This window comes from Saccopteryx leptura, chromosome 1 (genome assembly GCF_036850995.1).
Source record: "Saccopteryx leptura isolate mSacLep1 chromosome 1, mSacLep1_pri_phased_curated, whole genome shotgun sequence".
NCBI classification, from domain to species: Eukaryota; Metazoa; Chordata; class Mammalia; order Chiroptera; family Emballonuridae; genus Saccopteryx; species Saccopteryx leptura.
This window is the reverse complement of record NC_089503.1, coordinates 9,276,406-9,292,728: the sequence shown is the minus strand read 5'-3', so window position 1 is coordinate 9,292,728 and position 16,323 is coordinate 9,276,406. Positions and strand designations below refer to the sequence as shown.

Genomic DNA, 16,323 nt, shown 5'->3' with positions numbered 1-16,323 from the left:
ACTCACCAAGGCCAGAACGCCTACCAGTCTGTTCCCTGGGTGGCTGTAGAGCCTATACACTTTCCTGTTTCGTCTGTACTTAACTCTTTGTTAGCCCTGTTTTTGTTTTTGTTTTTTTGTTTTTCCCAGAGACAGAGAGAGGGATAGATAGGGATAGACAGACAGGAACGGAGAGAGATGAGAAGCATTAATCATCAGTTTTTCGTTGCAACACCTTAGTTGTTCATTGATTGCTTTCTCATATGTGCCTTGACCGTGGGCCTTCAGCAGACTGAGTAACCCCTTGCTCGAGCCAGCGACCTTGGGTCCAAGCTGGTGAGCTTTTTGCTCAAACCAGATGAGCCCGCGCTCAAGCTGGCGACCTCGGGGTCTCGAACCTGGGTCTTCCGCTTTCCAGTCCGACACTCTATCCACTGTGCCACCGCCTGGTCAGGCTGTGCCACAGCCCTGTTTCTTAATGCCTGACAAATCCCACACGTGTCAGTCACTACACATTTTCTTCTGTAAGAGGCAAGCAGATTTCGGTGTATATGTATCAGCATGTGAACTTATCTCTGTTTGATGAGTCTTTAAGAGACAGGTAAAACTGCACTGGATACATAGTCCTAAACTCTCTTATTCTTTTTTTTTTTTTTTTTAGAGAGGAGAGAGAAAGGGAGAGAAAGAGACAGAGAGGGAGAGAGAGGAGAGAGAGAGAGAGAGAAGGGGGAGGAGCTGGAAGCACCAACTCCCATATGTGCCTTGACCAGGCAAGCCCAAGGTTTCGAACCGACGACCTCAGCATTTCCAGGTCTACACTTTATCCACTGCGCCACCACAGGTCAGGCAACTGTCTTATTCTTGACTTTGCTCTTTTGCTTATGCTCATCCTCTGATTTGTATAGCACTTCTAAGTTTTAAAAGGCCTCCTCTTATAGTCACTTGCACCAGCGTTAAGCAGATCTTTTAAAATCAGTCTAATTTGCTCAGAATCACTTCTCATTGGAATCATTAAAATAGTTTAACCAAGTGCCTAACTTATATCAATTTAAGTCTACATATTCACTTGCAGGATTATAGCTCTGTTTTCCCCATAATCCTGTACTTTTCGTACAAATCATTTCTTTTCAGATTCACATGTGGCTTTCATTTCTTTTTTGTTTTTTTAAGATTTTATTTATTGATTTTATAGAGAAGGGTGAGAGAGAGGTTGGGGGAGGAGCTGGAAGCGTCAAGTCGTAGTTGCAGGTTTTTTTTTTGTATTTTTCTGAAGTTGGAAACGGGGAGGCAGTCAGACAGACTCCCGCATGCGCCCGACCAGGATCCACCTGGCATGCCCACCAGGGGGTGATGCTCTGCCCATCTGGGGCGTCGCTCTGTTGCGACCAGAGCCATTCTAGCGCCTGAGGCAGAGGCCATGGAGCCATCCTCAGCACCTGGGCCAACTTGGCTCCAATGGAGCCTCGGCTGCGGGGAGGGGAAGAGAAAGACAGAGAGGAAGGAGAGGGGGAGGGGTGGAGAAGCAGAGGAAGGAGAGGGGGAGGGGTGGGTGCCCTGGCCAGGAATCAAACCCAGGACTCCTGCACGCCAGGCCGACACTCTACCACTGAGCCAACCTGCCAGGGCCAGTAGTTGCTTTCTGTATGTGCCTTGACCTGGCAAGCTCAGGGATTTGAACTGGCGACCTCAGCGTTCCAGGTCAAAGGCTGTATCCACTCTGCCACCACAGGTCAGGTGGCTTTTATTTCAATTCCATAATTGAACTTGATGTGCCTTTTTTCTCCCTTCAGCCACTGCTCTGTATGGAAGATAGACTTGCTTTCAAAGGGAATTTGTTCACTCTGTTAGCTAAGGCAGTGACTCTGTTAGCTAAGCCTCCTGAATGGCCCGACATTCCCTAAGTGGTTGGGAAACTCTTAAAGAGAATGGGCAGAGTACTTGAAGGGTAGACAGTGCTCATTCTCTCTCATGGGGCGTAGTGTGCCTTGAGGCTCGTGTCTTCAGCGGTAGACATATAGCCAGTGTTAATTGACCACTTTGTCCCAGGTACTTGTTCAGCCGTTTTACTTCATTAACTCATTTGATTTTTGTGAGATAGTAGGTCGTACTATTTCCCCCACTATACAAATGAGGAAACCAGGCCCAGAAATGTTGAGTAACTTATTTAAAGTAACAAACCCAAGTGGTCTGGCGTGTGTGTTGGTGTCAGAACCAAAGTTGCTTCAGTGCTGTCTGGACAGTAGAAGAGACTGACCCTTTAGGGTAGGCTTCCAGCCGGGGTCAGGTAAAATGCGTCTCCCAGGTTGGCTTTAGAGTTGGGCAGAGGCCCCTCTGCCCGACTGTTTATTTCTGCTCTCGGTGGCCTCTTGTCAACGTGGCACAGGTGGTAGAGGTACAGTGGGTGCTGCTCTCTGGCTTACCTCCCTGGTCTTGACTGCGCCATACAAGAGCTGTGGGAAACTAAAAAAAAAAGGTTCATTTAAACCTGGTATCTTATTCTCTTTATCTCTTCTCATTTTCTGGAATTTCTTTTTTTTTTTTTTTTTTTTTTTCTTTTAATTCATTTTAGAGAGGAGAGGGAGAGACAGAGAGAGAGAGAGGAGAGACAGAGAGAGAGAAGGGGGGAGGAGCTGGAAGCATCAACTCCCATATGTGCCTTGACCAGGCAAGCCCAGGGTTTCGAACCGGCAACCTCAGCATTTCCAGGCCAACGCTTTATCCACTGCGCCACCACAGGTCAGGCATTTTTTGGAATTTCAAGAGCCCCTTCAGAAGAAAACCAGATTACTGAGACCAAAAATTGGTAACCAGCAAGTAAGTACCCCACAGCATAGAACAGTTTGGATTCCTGGATTTGACTCTCCTTCACTGTGGCTCCCTTGAAGTGCTGGGACCCGCCTGACCTGTGGCAGCGTAGTGGACAGAGCGTTGTCCTGGAATGCTGAGGTTGCCAGTTCGAAACCTTGGGCTTGCCTGGTCAAGGCACATATAGGAAGCAACTACTATACTACTATGAGTTGATGCTTCCTGCTTCTACCCCAACCCCCCAATCAACAAATAAAAAATCTAAAAAAAAAAAAGAAAGAAAGAAATGTTGGGATTCTAGAACATATATATGATACACACATACATACACACTCCCCCTGCTCCCACCAAAAAGAAAAAAGGAGAAAGCTTTTGTGTGTGGACTTAACTATACTTTTTATCCTTGTGAACTAAGTTTCTCCTAACGATCCTCTGTGCCACTTAAACATGCAGAGGCCCAGAACTACTGGATTTTAGCCTTGCCCGCCAAGGGCACTGAGCACCAAAGCTAGTAACCCCAAGCAGGCCTCTGTGTGCTTTTGAGACCTGCCAGTTCAGTCCTGGGAGTTGAACTCTGTCCATATTGCGGAGTCTCTCTCTTTTTTTTAAAAATTTGTATATGTATTACTTTTAGAGACAAACATCGATTTGTTGTTCCACTTATTTGTGCATTCGCTGGTTGATTCTTGTCTGTGCCCTGACCAGGGATCAGACCTGAAACCTTGGCATATCAGGACCATACTCTAACCAACTGAGCTACCCAGACAGGATTTGTTGTGTCTTTTTATCTGTTGCTAGTATAATATGCCACCAGTTCGTTCATATTTGTTTGGTCTTTATTTCTGGCTCACTTCTTTGTCCTGAAGCTAGTTTCTGTAACTACGCACGTGGTCCTCCTGGGTATCAATACTGTTTCTTAGTGAGAGTGATTGCTGTGTGCGCCTCTGTGCAATTTCAGTCAACTGAGTTTATGCTTTGTTTGACTTGCTTGTTTCCTTGGCACTAGTCTCTTTTCCTTTAGCCTCTTAGAGGTTTTCATTTTTATTGGCACAGTCCTAAAATTTTGAGCCCGTTTTCAGATACCAGCATGGGATGAGGCTAAAGGGGTGAGGTGCCGCCCTTGATTTGAGCATTATTGATCACTCGTACCCCTCTGCTGCCTGACCAGAGAGAGAGAGGGAGTCTGACCCTATGATTGTATTTGTGTTCAAACTTGATTCATTTCCCCAAGATCACGGTTATTTGCCATTTCTAAATTACTTTATTAATTTTTTTTTAATTTTTTTTTTTAGAGAGGAGAGGGAGAGACAGAGAGAGAGAGAGAGAGAGAGGAGAGACAGAGAGAGAGAAGGGAGGGAGGAGCTGGAAGCATCAACTCCCATATGTGCCTTGACCAGGCAAGCCCAGGGTTTCGAACTGGCGACCTCAGCATTTCCAGGTCGATGCTTTATCCACTGCACCACCACAGGTCAGGCTCTAAATTACTTTAGAACCCCTCTTTTTGTTAGAGTGGAAAAACCAAGGTCCACCTATATTTCTTTGACAAGCACAGCTTTCTCATGCGTGATTCTCCCCTTCCCCACTTCCCCTCTTGGCACATTTTTATCTCAACAGAGGTAGCTACTGTTCACACAGGTATTCTTTAGAGATGCGGGCCACTGCTTCCTTGGAGAGTGCGCAGCAGCATTTTCTTGCTAATGAAAAGGCTGTCATAATAGGTTAGGTCCATAGGGGCTCTGCCCTTCTGTACTTGTATTCCCAGGGAGAAAAATCTCTACCTTAATTACCACATCACGCTGGCAGAGAGGTGTGGCTACTAATTGATTAGATGACAGCCTTTTGCATTCACATGGAACTGTTGGGGTTGTTCTGTTTTTAATAAACAAATAGATTTGAACCAGGTAAACTGATTTTGGGGAGATGAAGATCTGTATGAGGATTTCCCTTTACTAGTCTCAGGTCTTTAGTGCCATTTCTATGTCCTTATTTTCTAACTTGGTAGTAAGAAGCACACAGTTAGCTTTTGTTGCCATTTTGGTGCAGGTGATGAATAACATGGGCATTTTTCTTTCCCTCCCTGGCGCATCTAGTGTGCTCTTTTCTGTTTGGTAGCACCAGATTCCTTTATTTGGTTTGGTTTTCATTCTTCCCTTCTTTCTGCCTTGGAATGGCTGAACTGCTTGAACCCTATTCTGGAATATATTTTTCAGATACTGTTTAAAAGCAAACACCCTGCCTTTCTTAAAACCACAGATACTGCTTGTGAAACAGCCGGTAGGGCAAGTTGCCATATCCACACTGTTAAAACCAATCCCTTAATGACAAAACGTCAAACACTGATGGTAAGTAAGCATTCGTTAAGATTGTGGTGCGAGGGTTTTTCTCAATAATAAATGTGAAGGTGCCGAGCTTTCGGTTTCACATTCAGAATGCTTACATTATAAAGTTCTTCATGGTAAACTATTCCAAAAGAATCTTGTGAAGCTAATCTGTTACTGACTGCACAGAAAAGATTTTAAACAAATCAATTCCCATTTCCCCTTGCCTATTTTTTTTTTAATTTTAGGAAGTGGTTTCCTTTAGAGTTGATATTTGGATGACAAGCCTATCTCCAACTTTTCCCATTTTTAAAATAGGTCTAGCTTCAGAATTGTTTTCCCCAACCGAGGAGGACATGGGCCTTCGTCTTTATCCCTGGGCTCTGAGTTAACTGACACTTTTTCTTTTTAGATGGCATAGCCTCGTCTCTATCTGTCTAGAGGATTGTATGTATTTCCAGGTACTTTCAGGAATGAGTATTAATTCCTCCCCACTACCTTCTAGAAGAGCTCTGACAGTGCTGGTAAGGGCACAGTATGGGAACTGGTCTCAGTGTGCACTGCGCCATAGCGCTGAGTGAGTGGGAATTAAGGAAGGAGACCAGGCTCGACAGCCAACAAACTAGGAAATAAAAAGGAACACTATATAAACATGGCTCCCTGGTCACAATCAGCACTGAGATATGGTGGTTTCAGATGCAGAGTTTCAAGAATTCCTTCCAAATCTTCTGTTCTGTTGCTAGAAGCTTTTTCTGACTTCATTTCCATGACCTAAGTCCCGAGCAGCTTTTCTGACTGTGCCTTCTCATGTCATCTTGGCTTGCCTATTGGGCCTGCCCCTAGTTTGCAGATTGGGGTGAGATGAGGAAAGCTAAAATGATCGCTTCTTCTGTGTGTCTCCTTGGGTGACTTCCTCTTATGTCAACATTGCATGACTCTCACCATGGTTGACTCAGTGAGCGGGCATCACCATTCACTTAAGCCTCAGTGTTTGGATAGAGCCTGGCAGCACTCAGAGCTAGAAGTGAGACCAGGGATCTTCAGGTCTCTCAGCCCATGGTTCTTCTGAAAAATAACAAAAGCCACAGACTTCTAGCAAATTGGGGAAGATAAACTGTTATTTTAGTTCCTGAATTTGGTCCTATACTGTACTGTGTGATTTGTGCTTTATATCTCCAACTAGATAGTCAACTCTTCTGAAGACTGGGCTGTATATTTTATCCTTTTCTAGATCCCTTCCTCCCCCAGAGTCTTCAGAGTGCTTTGTGTGTGGTCATCTCCCAGTTGTCTGTGAAATAAGAAAAATGATAGCATGGTCATTATTCTCCACTTGCAACCACCCTTGGGGAAGTGGGTTTATATTGATTTGTTAATCAGACATCTATCCAGTTTTTGGCCATATAAGTCACAGGTGTTGTTTTTTTTCTTTTTTCAAGTGAGAACATGGGAGTAGTGAAACAGGCACCCCCACGTGCCCTGACCAGATTCCACCCGGCAACAACCCGTCTGGGGCCGATGCTCGCAACTGAGCTATCCTCAGCAACCAGGGCCACTGCTCTAACCAGTTGAGCCACTGGCTGCAAGAGGGGAAGAGGGAGAGAAAGGGGGAGGGGAAGAGGAGCAGATGGTGGCTTTTTCTGTGTGCCTTGACCAGGAGTAGATCCAGGACATCCATATGCCAGGCCGACACTCTATCCACTGAGCCAGCTGGCCAGGGCCAGGTCACAAGTCTTAATCAGTGTCTTAATAGGTATAATAATGTCTAAAAAGAACAGCTTTTTCAGGATGAGAGGGAAGGTTTATACCAGGTGTGGCCAACAGTTTTTGTGCCTGGGCCAGATTAGAAAGAAAACTTTTTTTTTTTTTTTTTTCATTTTTCTGAAGCTGGAAACAGGGAGAGACAGTCAGACAGACTCCCGCATGCGCCCGACCGGGATCCACCCGGCACGCCCACCCGGGGGCGACGCTCTGCCCACCAGGGGGCGATGCTCTGCCCATCCTGGGCGTCGCCATATTGCGACCAGAGCCACTCCAGCGCCTGGGGCAGAGGCCACAGAGCCATCCCCAGCGCCCGGGCCATCTTTGCTCCAATGGAGCCTCGGCTGCGGGAGGGGAAGAGAGAGACAGAGAGGAAAGCGCGGCGGAGGGGTGGAGAAGCAAATGGGCGCTTCTCCTGTGTGCCCTGGCCGGGAATCGAACCCGGGTCCTCCGCACGCTAGGCCGACGCTCTACCGCTGAGCCAACCGGCCAGGGCAGAAAGAAAACTTTTTTCACATGCTGAACGAAATATTAAAATTAAAAATGTTAAATACAAAAACGATTCATTTAAGTAAACAAAATTTTATGTAATTTATGAATAAATGTGAATGAAAAAAATTTTAATATACAATATTTTAATAAAATATATTTTAATAAAAATATAATTACATACCATATAAATATCCAAACTGTATCACAATCTGTTGAAACAATATATATATATATTGGGGTTTTTTGTATTTTTTTTTTTTTTTTGTATTTTTCTGAAGCTAGAAACAGGGAGAGAGAGACAGACTCCCGCATGCGCCCGACCGGGATCCACCTGGCACGCCCACCAGGGGGTGACGCTCTGCCCCTCCCCGGCGTTGCTCTGCCCTGACCAGAGCCGCTCTAGCGCCTGGGGCAGAGGCCAAGGAGCCATCCCCAGCGCCCGGGCCATCTTTGCTCCAATGGAGCCTCGGCTGCGGGAGGGGAAGAGAGAGACAGAGAGGAAGGAGAGGGGGAGGGGTGGAGAAGCAGGTGGGCCCTTCTCCTGTGTGCCCTGGCCGGGAATTGAACCCGGGACTTCTGCACGCCAGGCCGACGCTCTACCACTGAGCCAACCGGCCAGGGCCCAGTTAAAACAATATTTAATTAATAGAATGAGCTTGAAGGGTTTATATTACAAATAAAATTATTTTGTTTTACAAACAGCTTGGACATGTTTTCAGTTATCAACTGCAGCTATTGTCTATGCTACAGTGCCACTTGATTCAGCACACTTGACCACAAAAATAACGAATTGTTTGACCTTGGGTGCGCACTGGCAAACTCTGCCTAACAGAAGGTGGGTTTCACGTCACTGCTAAACATCGAACAGTTCATATTGAGTACAGATGAATACAAAAGTTGTAAATCTTTATAATGAAAATTTTTTTATTTTATTTTATTCATTTTAGAGAGGAGAGGGAGAGACAGAGAGAGAGAGAGGAGAGACAGAGAGAGAGAAGGGGAGAGGAGCTGGAAGCATCAACTCCCATATGTGCCTTGACCAGGCAAGCCCAGGGTTTCGAAACGACGACCTCAGCATTTCCAGGTTGACACTTTATCCACTGCGTCACCACAGGTCAGGCCATAATGAAATTTTTTTTTTAAATTTTTTTTTTACAGATTTTATTTATTCATTTTAGAGAGGAGAGAGACAGACAGACAGACAGACGGGGGTGGGGGTGAGGAGCAGGAAGCATCAACTCCCGTATGTGCCTTGACCAGGCAAGCCCAGGGTTTTGAACTGGCAACCTCAGCGTTTCCAGGTTGACACTTTATCCACTGTGCCACCACAGGTCAGGCCATAATGAAATTTTTTTAAAAAATAAAGAAGTATTGTGAATCCATTTAACCCATTATTGGAAGTTAACCCTAGATTAGTCACACGTGGAATTCTTTTCTGCGTATCACTTATCTTCTTAAATATCTTGATTTCCAATAATCAAAGATGCTTCCGATTCTGAGTAGCTAAGATTTTAAAGTAGCGGAGAATATTAAAAATTTACTCGTGGGCCGCATAAACTCGTTATGCGGGCCGGATTCAGCCCGCAGGCCTTATGTTGGCCATGCATAGTTTATACTATTACTGGATTATGTTAAGAGCTCAGAGGAAAACACAGGGGGAGAATGCACTGCTGAGGAAACCCTGTCCGGCTTTTCAAAGTAGGGACCAGAGCCAAGCTCACCTGGTTCTGAGTTCTGTTCTCGCCTGACCTATAAGCACCTCTGGCGGCATTGTTGTTTCGTGTTAAATTGGCTTCTGTTACGAGGGGTGAATGGAGGTACACTGAGTGGTGGGAATTTTATGTGCTGTTGGAGAGAGTATGTGGCCTGTATGAAAAGACTGGAGTCTTTTTTTTTTTCTTACAGTGACAGAGAGAGGGATAGATAGGGAGAGACAGACAGGAACGGAGAGAGTTGAGAAGCATCAATCATCTGTTTTTCATTGCAACACCTTAGTTGTTCATTGATTGCTTCCTCATATGTACCTTGACTGTGGGGCTGCAGCAGACCAAGTAACCCCTTGCTTGAGCCAGCGACCTTGGGTCCAAGCTGGTAAGCTTTTTGCTCAAGCCAGATGAGCCTGCACTCAAGCTGGCGACCTCGGGGTCTCGAACCTGGGTCTTCCGCATTCCAGTCTGACGCTCTATCCACTGCGCCACCGCCTGGTCAGGCAAGACTGAAGTCTTTTATAGCGAGAGACAAGTTTAGGAGCACAGGACAGGAAAAACTGAGTTCACACTATGCTAGCACCTGCTGATGGGGAGGAGCCAGGTTTGTCTTTGAGCATGTCTCGGGAGACCATTTGCTTTTCTGAATTGACCAACATCTGTGAGGAGGTCAGGGATCATGTCTTGACGAGGGCAAGAGTAAGAAAGATGAGACCCTGGCCTGTTGGCTCAGTGGTAGAGCGTTGGCCTGGCGTTCAGGAGTCCCGGTTCAATTCCCGGCCAGGGCACACAGGAGAAGCGCCCATCTGCTTCTCCACCCCTCCCCCTCTCCTTCCTCTCTGTCTCTCTCTTCCCTTCCCGCAGCCAAGGCTCCATTGGAGCAAAGTTGGCCTGGGCGCTGAGGATGGTTCTGTGGCCTCTGCCTCAGGTGCTAGAATGGCTCTGGTTGCAACAGAGCAACGCCCCAGATGGTCAGAGCATCGCCTCCTGGTGGGCATGCTGGGTGGATCCCGGTCGGGCGCATGCGAGAGTCTGTCTGACTGCCTCCCCGTTTCCAACTTCAGAAAAATTAAAAAAAAAAAAGAGTAAGAAAGATGATCATTTTCTTTTTTCTTCTTCATTTCTTGGTCTTTGTGACTCGTATGAAAGCTCCACCTAACTTGTGAATCTCCTGTGTTTGGAGCAGTGCCAAAGGCACCAGCTGTGTAGGGTGGTAGAAAAAGGACCTGTTGGACTGGTCTGCTTGGACCCGCCTCCCCCGCCCCCCATTCAGTAGGGAGACTGAAACTGATGCTGTTGGGCTTGGCCGAGTCAGTTTCTTATTCTGGATCACCTCCCCATGGCAGGCAGGCCTCAGCTCCCCTCCCAGGAACCTTCCGAGGAGGCAGGAGGAGGCAGCGGGTGGGGCAGGTACTAGGTGTGCCACCGACCGTAGTGGGCTCTGTGCCTACTCAGAGCAGCTCAGTCTGCGGCTGCAGAGCCTTGGGGCCTGCTGGAAATAGACTCTGTCATGGTGCCTTTCCCTGCGCCTTATGGCCACATTCATGGCGCACAGAAAGCGGGAAGGATGAAAAGCCTGTAAAACTGGCTAAATGAAGTCTAGGGATGAAAAGAGTCGTTCCCGAGGGCACACTGGGTTCAGAATTGTAATGTTGCTAAGTCTGGAGTTGTCACATAGGTTAATTTTAATTTTTCAGCCCTAGGCAGAAGAGATTTTCCAGTGTGTGAGCCTGGTGTCCAAGGCATGTTAGATGAGGCTTACCTGTGGGTCAGATGTTTTGACAGGTTGACCCGATATAAGCCAGGTCAGGATGTTGTCTTTGGGACATGCAGACTGTGCCCACTTCCTGCTCTGGTCTCAGGTTCAAGGCCGGAAGGCTTGTGAGCCCAGAGGCACCGAGAGCGCTCACATCCACACAGGACAGACCCTCTCTCCGCTCATCTCCAACCCCCGCTTTACCAGTGGAGACATACAGGTCCCAGGAGGATGAATGACTTGCTTAACGCTCTGGAACTTGTTTGGGCAGAGCTGGAGCTTCTGTTCCACTCTCTTGGGGACCTTGGCACTGTAACTCCCGCCCCCCATTGCTTCTACTTCAAAGGCATTCCTGTTGCTTAGAAGGCCTGTGTGGGAGCTGCCTGCAGACCTCATGGCAGAGGGTGGCTGCAGAGGGACAAGTGGAAGGGCAGCAGGCTCAGCTCCAGACACTGGAGATGAGTTCTGAAGTCCTGCTGTTGCCAGAAGGCCCTCGGGCACGGATTTAAAGCAGTGGGCACTGCATTCTAGCTCTGACCCGGGTTGGAGGGATCATGTGGGACAGAGTTGTGCTAAGAGTGATTGAGGTGTCACTTCAAGAAAAGCAGAGCCTGACCAGGTGGTGGCGCAGTGGATAGAGCGTTGGACTGGGATGCAGAGGACCCGGGTTCAACACCCCGAGGTCACCAGCTTGAGTGCGGGCTCATCTGGTTTGAGGAAAAGCCCACCAGCTTGAACCCAAGGTCGCTGGCTCCAGCAAGGGGTTACTTGGTCTGCTGAAGGCCCGCGGTCAAGGCACATATGAGAAAGCAATCAATGAACAACTAAGGTGTTGCAACGCGCAGTGAAAAACTAATGATTGATGCTTCTCATCTCTCCGTTCCTGTCTGTCTGTCCCTATCTATCCCTCTCTCTGACTCTCTCTCTGTCTCTGTAAAAAAAATAATAATAAAATAAATAAATAAATAAGAAAAACAGGAAGACCCTGACCATGACTTTCCCTCATGAATTAAGAAAGAAAGTCTTTTCTTCAGAACCTGTTAGGTACAAGGCACTGAGGACACAGAGATGACTTAAGTCCTAGAAATTACCTCTCAGCTGCTCTCAGTCTTATGTAATGGTGAACAAGACAGCCACTGAGGTCTGTGAACAAGACAGGCCATTCAGCAACACTGAAGTCCTAGTGCAAGAAGGGCTGACCTGCAGATACCTAGAGACCCATGGCAGTGGCCCTGTGAAATCAGAGGGGTGGAGCTGGGAAGCTTCCTGTAGGAAGTGATAGCTGAGCTGAAGCTAACCAGGTGGAAGAGTGTTCTAGACAGTAGGAGGCTATAGCAAAGGCCTGAAGGTCTGAGAGAACTTTGTATGTTTGAAGGCAGGTAGTGGGAGCCCAGAGAAAGATTCTGGGAGGGGAGAAAGAGGCTGGAACTGAAGTCAGGGGAGGGGAGCCAGCCAGTTCTTAATGCAGCCACAGGAAAGTTCCAGGAGCCATGTGGGTGTGAAAACCATGGAACAGACCTGTGTGTGTATGCATACATAGACATGCATACATACATATGTGTACATACGCATATACACGGAGATCCTTGTAAACCATGTGTGCACACTGAAGTGGTGCTTTGACTGTGAAGCCATCGCTTCGTGTTCGCAGTGCTGGATGCTCTGCCGAGGCGACTGGCGGCACCCTCTCCTCTCCCCCAGATCATGTGAAGAGCAGTGATTGTTAAACATGCAACACCTGACTATTTAGTCAGGACCCTGACCTCTTTTCTGACTGTCAAATACAAAAATGACAACAGCCGGACCTGGCCGGTTGGCTCGGGTAGAGCGTCGGCCTGGCGTGTGGAAGTCCCGGGTTCGATTTCCAGCCAGGACACACAGGAGAAGTGCCCATCTGCTTCTCCACCCTTGCCCCTCTCTTTTCTCTCTCTCTCTCTCTCTCTCTCTCTCTCTCTCTCTCTCTCCCTCTTCCACAGCCAAGGCTCCATTGAAGCAAAGTTGGCTGGGGCGCTGAGAACGGCTCCATGGCCTCAGCCTCAGGCACTAAAATGGCTCCAGCCACAACGGAACATCGCCCCCCAGTTGGGCATGCCGGGTGGATCCTGATCGGGCGCATGCTGGAGTCTGTCTGCCATCCCCTGCTTTCACTTCGGGGAAAAAAAGAAAAAAAAAAGACAACAGCCAACAACAGCAATAGTCATTGGTGTGAATGAATCAAAATTATATGTATTTTTTTGTAAGATCAGCAAAAAGTATATTTTGTGTGCTACAGAATTTTAAAGACTTTTTTTAATTGATTGATTTTGGAGAGAGAAATGGGGAGGGGGTAGTATCAATTCATAGTAATTGCTTGTTGTATGTGCCTTGACTGGACAAACCCAAGGTTTCAAACCAGTGACCTTAGCATTCCAGGTTAACACTTTATGTGCTGCGTCACCATAGGCCAGACAGCAGAATTTGAGTAATTAGTTCATGTGTGCCATGAGATGAAAAAGGTTGAAAAACACTGTTGTCCAGTAAAAGGGACTGGGTGTGGGGTGGGTAGAGAGTCCGCAGTTCTGGGTGTCTGTCCTGGCAGGAGGACTGGTGTTAGCTGTGGAGAGGGCTGGCTGAGAGCACTGTGCGGCTTCCTCAGGCCCAGGGCTACGCCCCAATCTCCCTCTTCTTAGGGGGGAGTGACTCACACCCGTTGCTGCCTTGAAGGTTCTGCAGGCTTTTCAGAGGCAGCCTGTGCAGCAATCTCACTGTGGCGATTGGTGAGAAAGAGGAAGTACCTGGGCTGTCCCTTTGCTGCTCCTGACAGATATTTCTGTCGCTAAACAGCACCTCTCTGTGGCAGCCTTGGGCTCTGCTCTGACAAAGGAGATACTCTCCCCTCTATGTGGGAGGGGCCACCTGTGGCTTCTGCTCTGCCCTTGGTCACAGGCAGGATTGCACAACATAATCAGTGAGAGCGAGAGTCCCCCTTCCCTTCTGTCACTGGCACTCAGGGGCACATGCTTGAGAGACAGACCTTAATTTAGAGGGTTTAGAAATTACCGTGTTCCGAACTGCAGGGTTCAGGGCACAGCAGCAGAGTGTGAAAATTAACCTGAGGTTGGAGAGTGGACTGTCTGCTTCAGGCAAGATGAGGCAGTGTTTCACTTCTGACTACATATGGATGTTGCCCTGTAGACAGCTGGGCTGTCCCCTCTCCAGCCAGGGAGTGAGTTTTGTTCCCATGCTAGTCTGGCTTTCACTGTTTTCCCTCCTGCCTTTCCCCAGAGACCGTTAACCTGCCCACCTCCTGCTCTGTTCTGTTTCTGGTAGGAGTGCCATTGAAAGTTCCTGGCAGAAGACCAGCCCACTGCTACCCAGGTTGTTTCCCCTCTCTTCCCAGCCTGTTTGATGTGCACGGTCCCCAGAGTTCCTATGCAGTTGGTTAGCTCTGTAGTGCCCAGCGATTGGAGCTGTCCGGAAATGGGAACCCAGCTGCTTCCCTCCCTGGCTTAGGGGCGGGGCTTGAAAAGAGAGAATCATAATCTCCCTTCCTCCTCCTCTTTCCCCTCTGCCCCCCTCCCCCAAGCACTGCCAAGCAAACTGGAGTGACTGGCTCTGAGCCGCGGAGCCTCTGAGCCAGACGCAGCCCACCTCCGTGCTCTCACTGCCCTCACTGCTCTGCATGACAGCAGCGATCTGGAGGAAGATTAATGGGCTTGTGAGTATGTGGAGCACGTTGGCGTGCTGGCCTGCTCCTCTGGCAGGTGTGGACTTACTCTGATGTTAGGGACACCAGGGATCTTTAGGGGAGACAGTGACCCAGCCAGGTTGTGTGTATCTGCCTAAAGCCACCTTGTATGGAGAAATGGAAAGCACTTTTAAACACCCTTGCTCTTCAGAAGAGCTTGGTGGGTGGTCAGGGAGTTTATTCTTGGGATCTCCAGGGCACAGTATCCCTTTTTCCCTAAGCCGGTTGCTTTAGTTCCTAGACTGGACTTACTTCAGTTTTCTTAGGAAGATTAGGAAAATGGTAGCTGCTCCTTTGCTAGAAAGGAGATGTTGTAGAGGGGACCACAGGTGGCCAGCGGGTGTGTCTTGTTCTCTTTCTGGCAGGCTGGAGAAGGGCACCACCCTAGCCTTCTCCTGCTGACTGACCTCTTCAGCCAGCCACAGGAAACCCACATGGAAACATCCTCTTGTTGCTAAGGCTTGAGTGCCTAAGGCACAGACCAGAGTAGTCCGGGCTTGCTGAGAGGGGAGGATTGGTTATTTAGGGGCTGTGACAAGTGATTTTGCAGATGAGCAGGGGAGAAAGAATCTAATTTCGCAGAGCCAGGGGCCAGCATCTGTAGCAGTGCTGTGGAGAGGCCAGACTGCCTGGAGCCATGGGCTCAGGTGCTGACTGCCTTCCCCTCTCCCTGTGTCTTGTGGCTAGTGCTGTCATTGCAGGTGGACCCTCTGGTTAAAGAGGACTACCTGACTGGTCTGGACCCCCTGCTGACTGAGCCCCTCTGCCCTGGGACTGGACCTAATTTGTCTCCTAATTCTGACTGAGTAGGGCAAAAAATGGTCATAGAAAGTTCTTGTTTTGGAGTCGGACTTCTGACTGGGCGTTCAGGCATCTGAGAACTGAGTGCTTTCTTTACCCAAACGTACCTTTGAAAACTCCGTCTTTCTGAAGCTCTACACATTTCTTAGTGGACCAGGAAGGCTGTACTTGGGTATGCATTTGATTTGGGGTGCTCTCTCCCTCTCTTTTTTAGAGATTTTATTTACTGATTTTATTGAGGGGGGAAAGTAGTTGCTTCACTCTGGGTGTTCATTAATTGCTTGTCCTGTGAGCCTTGACCAGGCAAGCCCAGGGTTTTGAACCGGCGACCTCAGAATTCCAGGTCATTACTCTATCTGCTGCGCCACCACAGGTCAGGCTGGTTTGGTGCTCTTTATGGGGTCCTGTGTTACTCATCTGTGCAGTCTCCCCCATCCCCTACCAAACCCAAACCTCTCTCACAAAGAAAATTGGAAAAATTGAGCGGTGCGTCCAGGTCACTGGGTCATAGGTGGTATTTGGCATAGTTATCTGGTTTGGTGTTTGGTTGAGGGATTCAGGCTTTATATTTGAGCAAAAGATTTCTTGGTGAGAGGCCTCCATGCTGTGTTCCCAGTGCTTGCCCTGTGTACAGGGTTTGCTCCTTACCTCCCCTGACAGGTTGTTTTAATCCTCTTGCCTATAAACAAGTACAGCAGTACGTGTCAGGCCAGCTCACATGACCTTGGTTATCTCTTCGTGGGGTAACCAGCATCAATTTTAGATACTACAGTCACTTGATGTGGTAAAGCTGTCAGGGTTGAGAGGTGGAGACACCAGCAGGAAGTCTGGGTCTGCCAAGGAAGGTGAATGCGAGTGAAGGTGATCTTTAGAGAGGGCCAGGTAGGAAAAGTCAGCTCCCCGCGACAGGACTGAGAAGAAGACAGCTTGACAGTTTCGTTCCTCCTTGCCTTTTATCCCTGCGTTCCTACTCCTGGCATC

General features: G+C 48.1%; 1 protein-coding gene across 8 annotated transcripts in view; it reads left to right on the top strand.

Moving 5' to 3' along the window:
• The window catches only part of MARK2 (microtubule affinity regulating kinase 2), a 67,049-nt gene that overhangs the window by 20,012 nt on the left and 30,714 nt on the right, over nt 1–16,323 (top strand). The window contains exon 2 of one of the 8 annotated variants that reach the window (XM_066360029.1): nt 14,380–14,511. The exons of the other annotated variants lie outside the window; for them this stretch is intronic. Within the exon in view, the coding sequence (XP_066216126.1) occupies nt 14,476–14,511 (36 nt within the window). The 5' untranslated portion in view covers nt 14,380–14,475. The remainder of the gene's footprint in view (nt 1–14,379; nt 14,512–16,323) is intronic. 8 annotated transcript variants of the gene reach the window in all.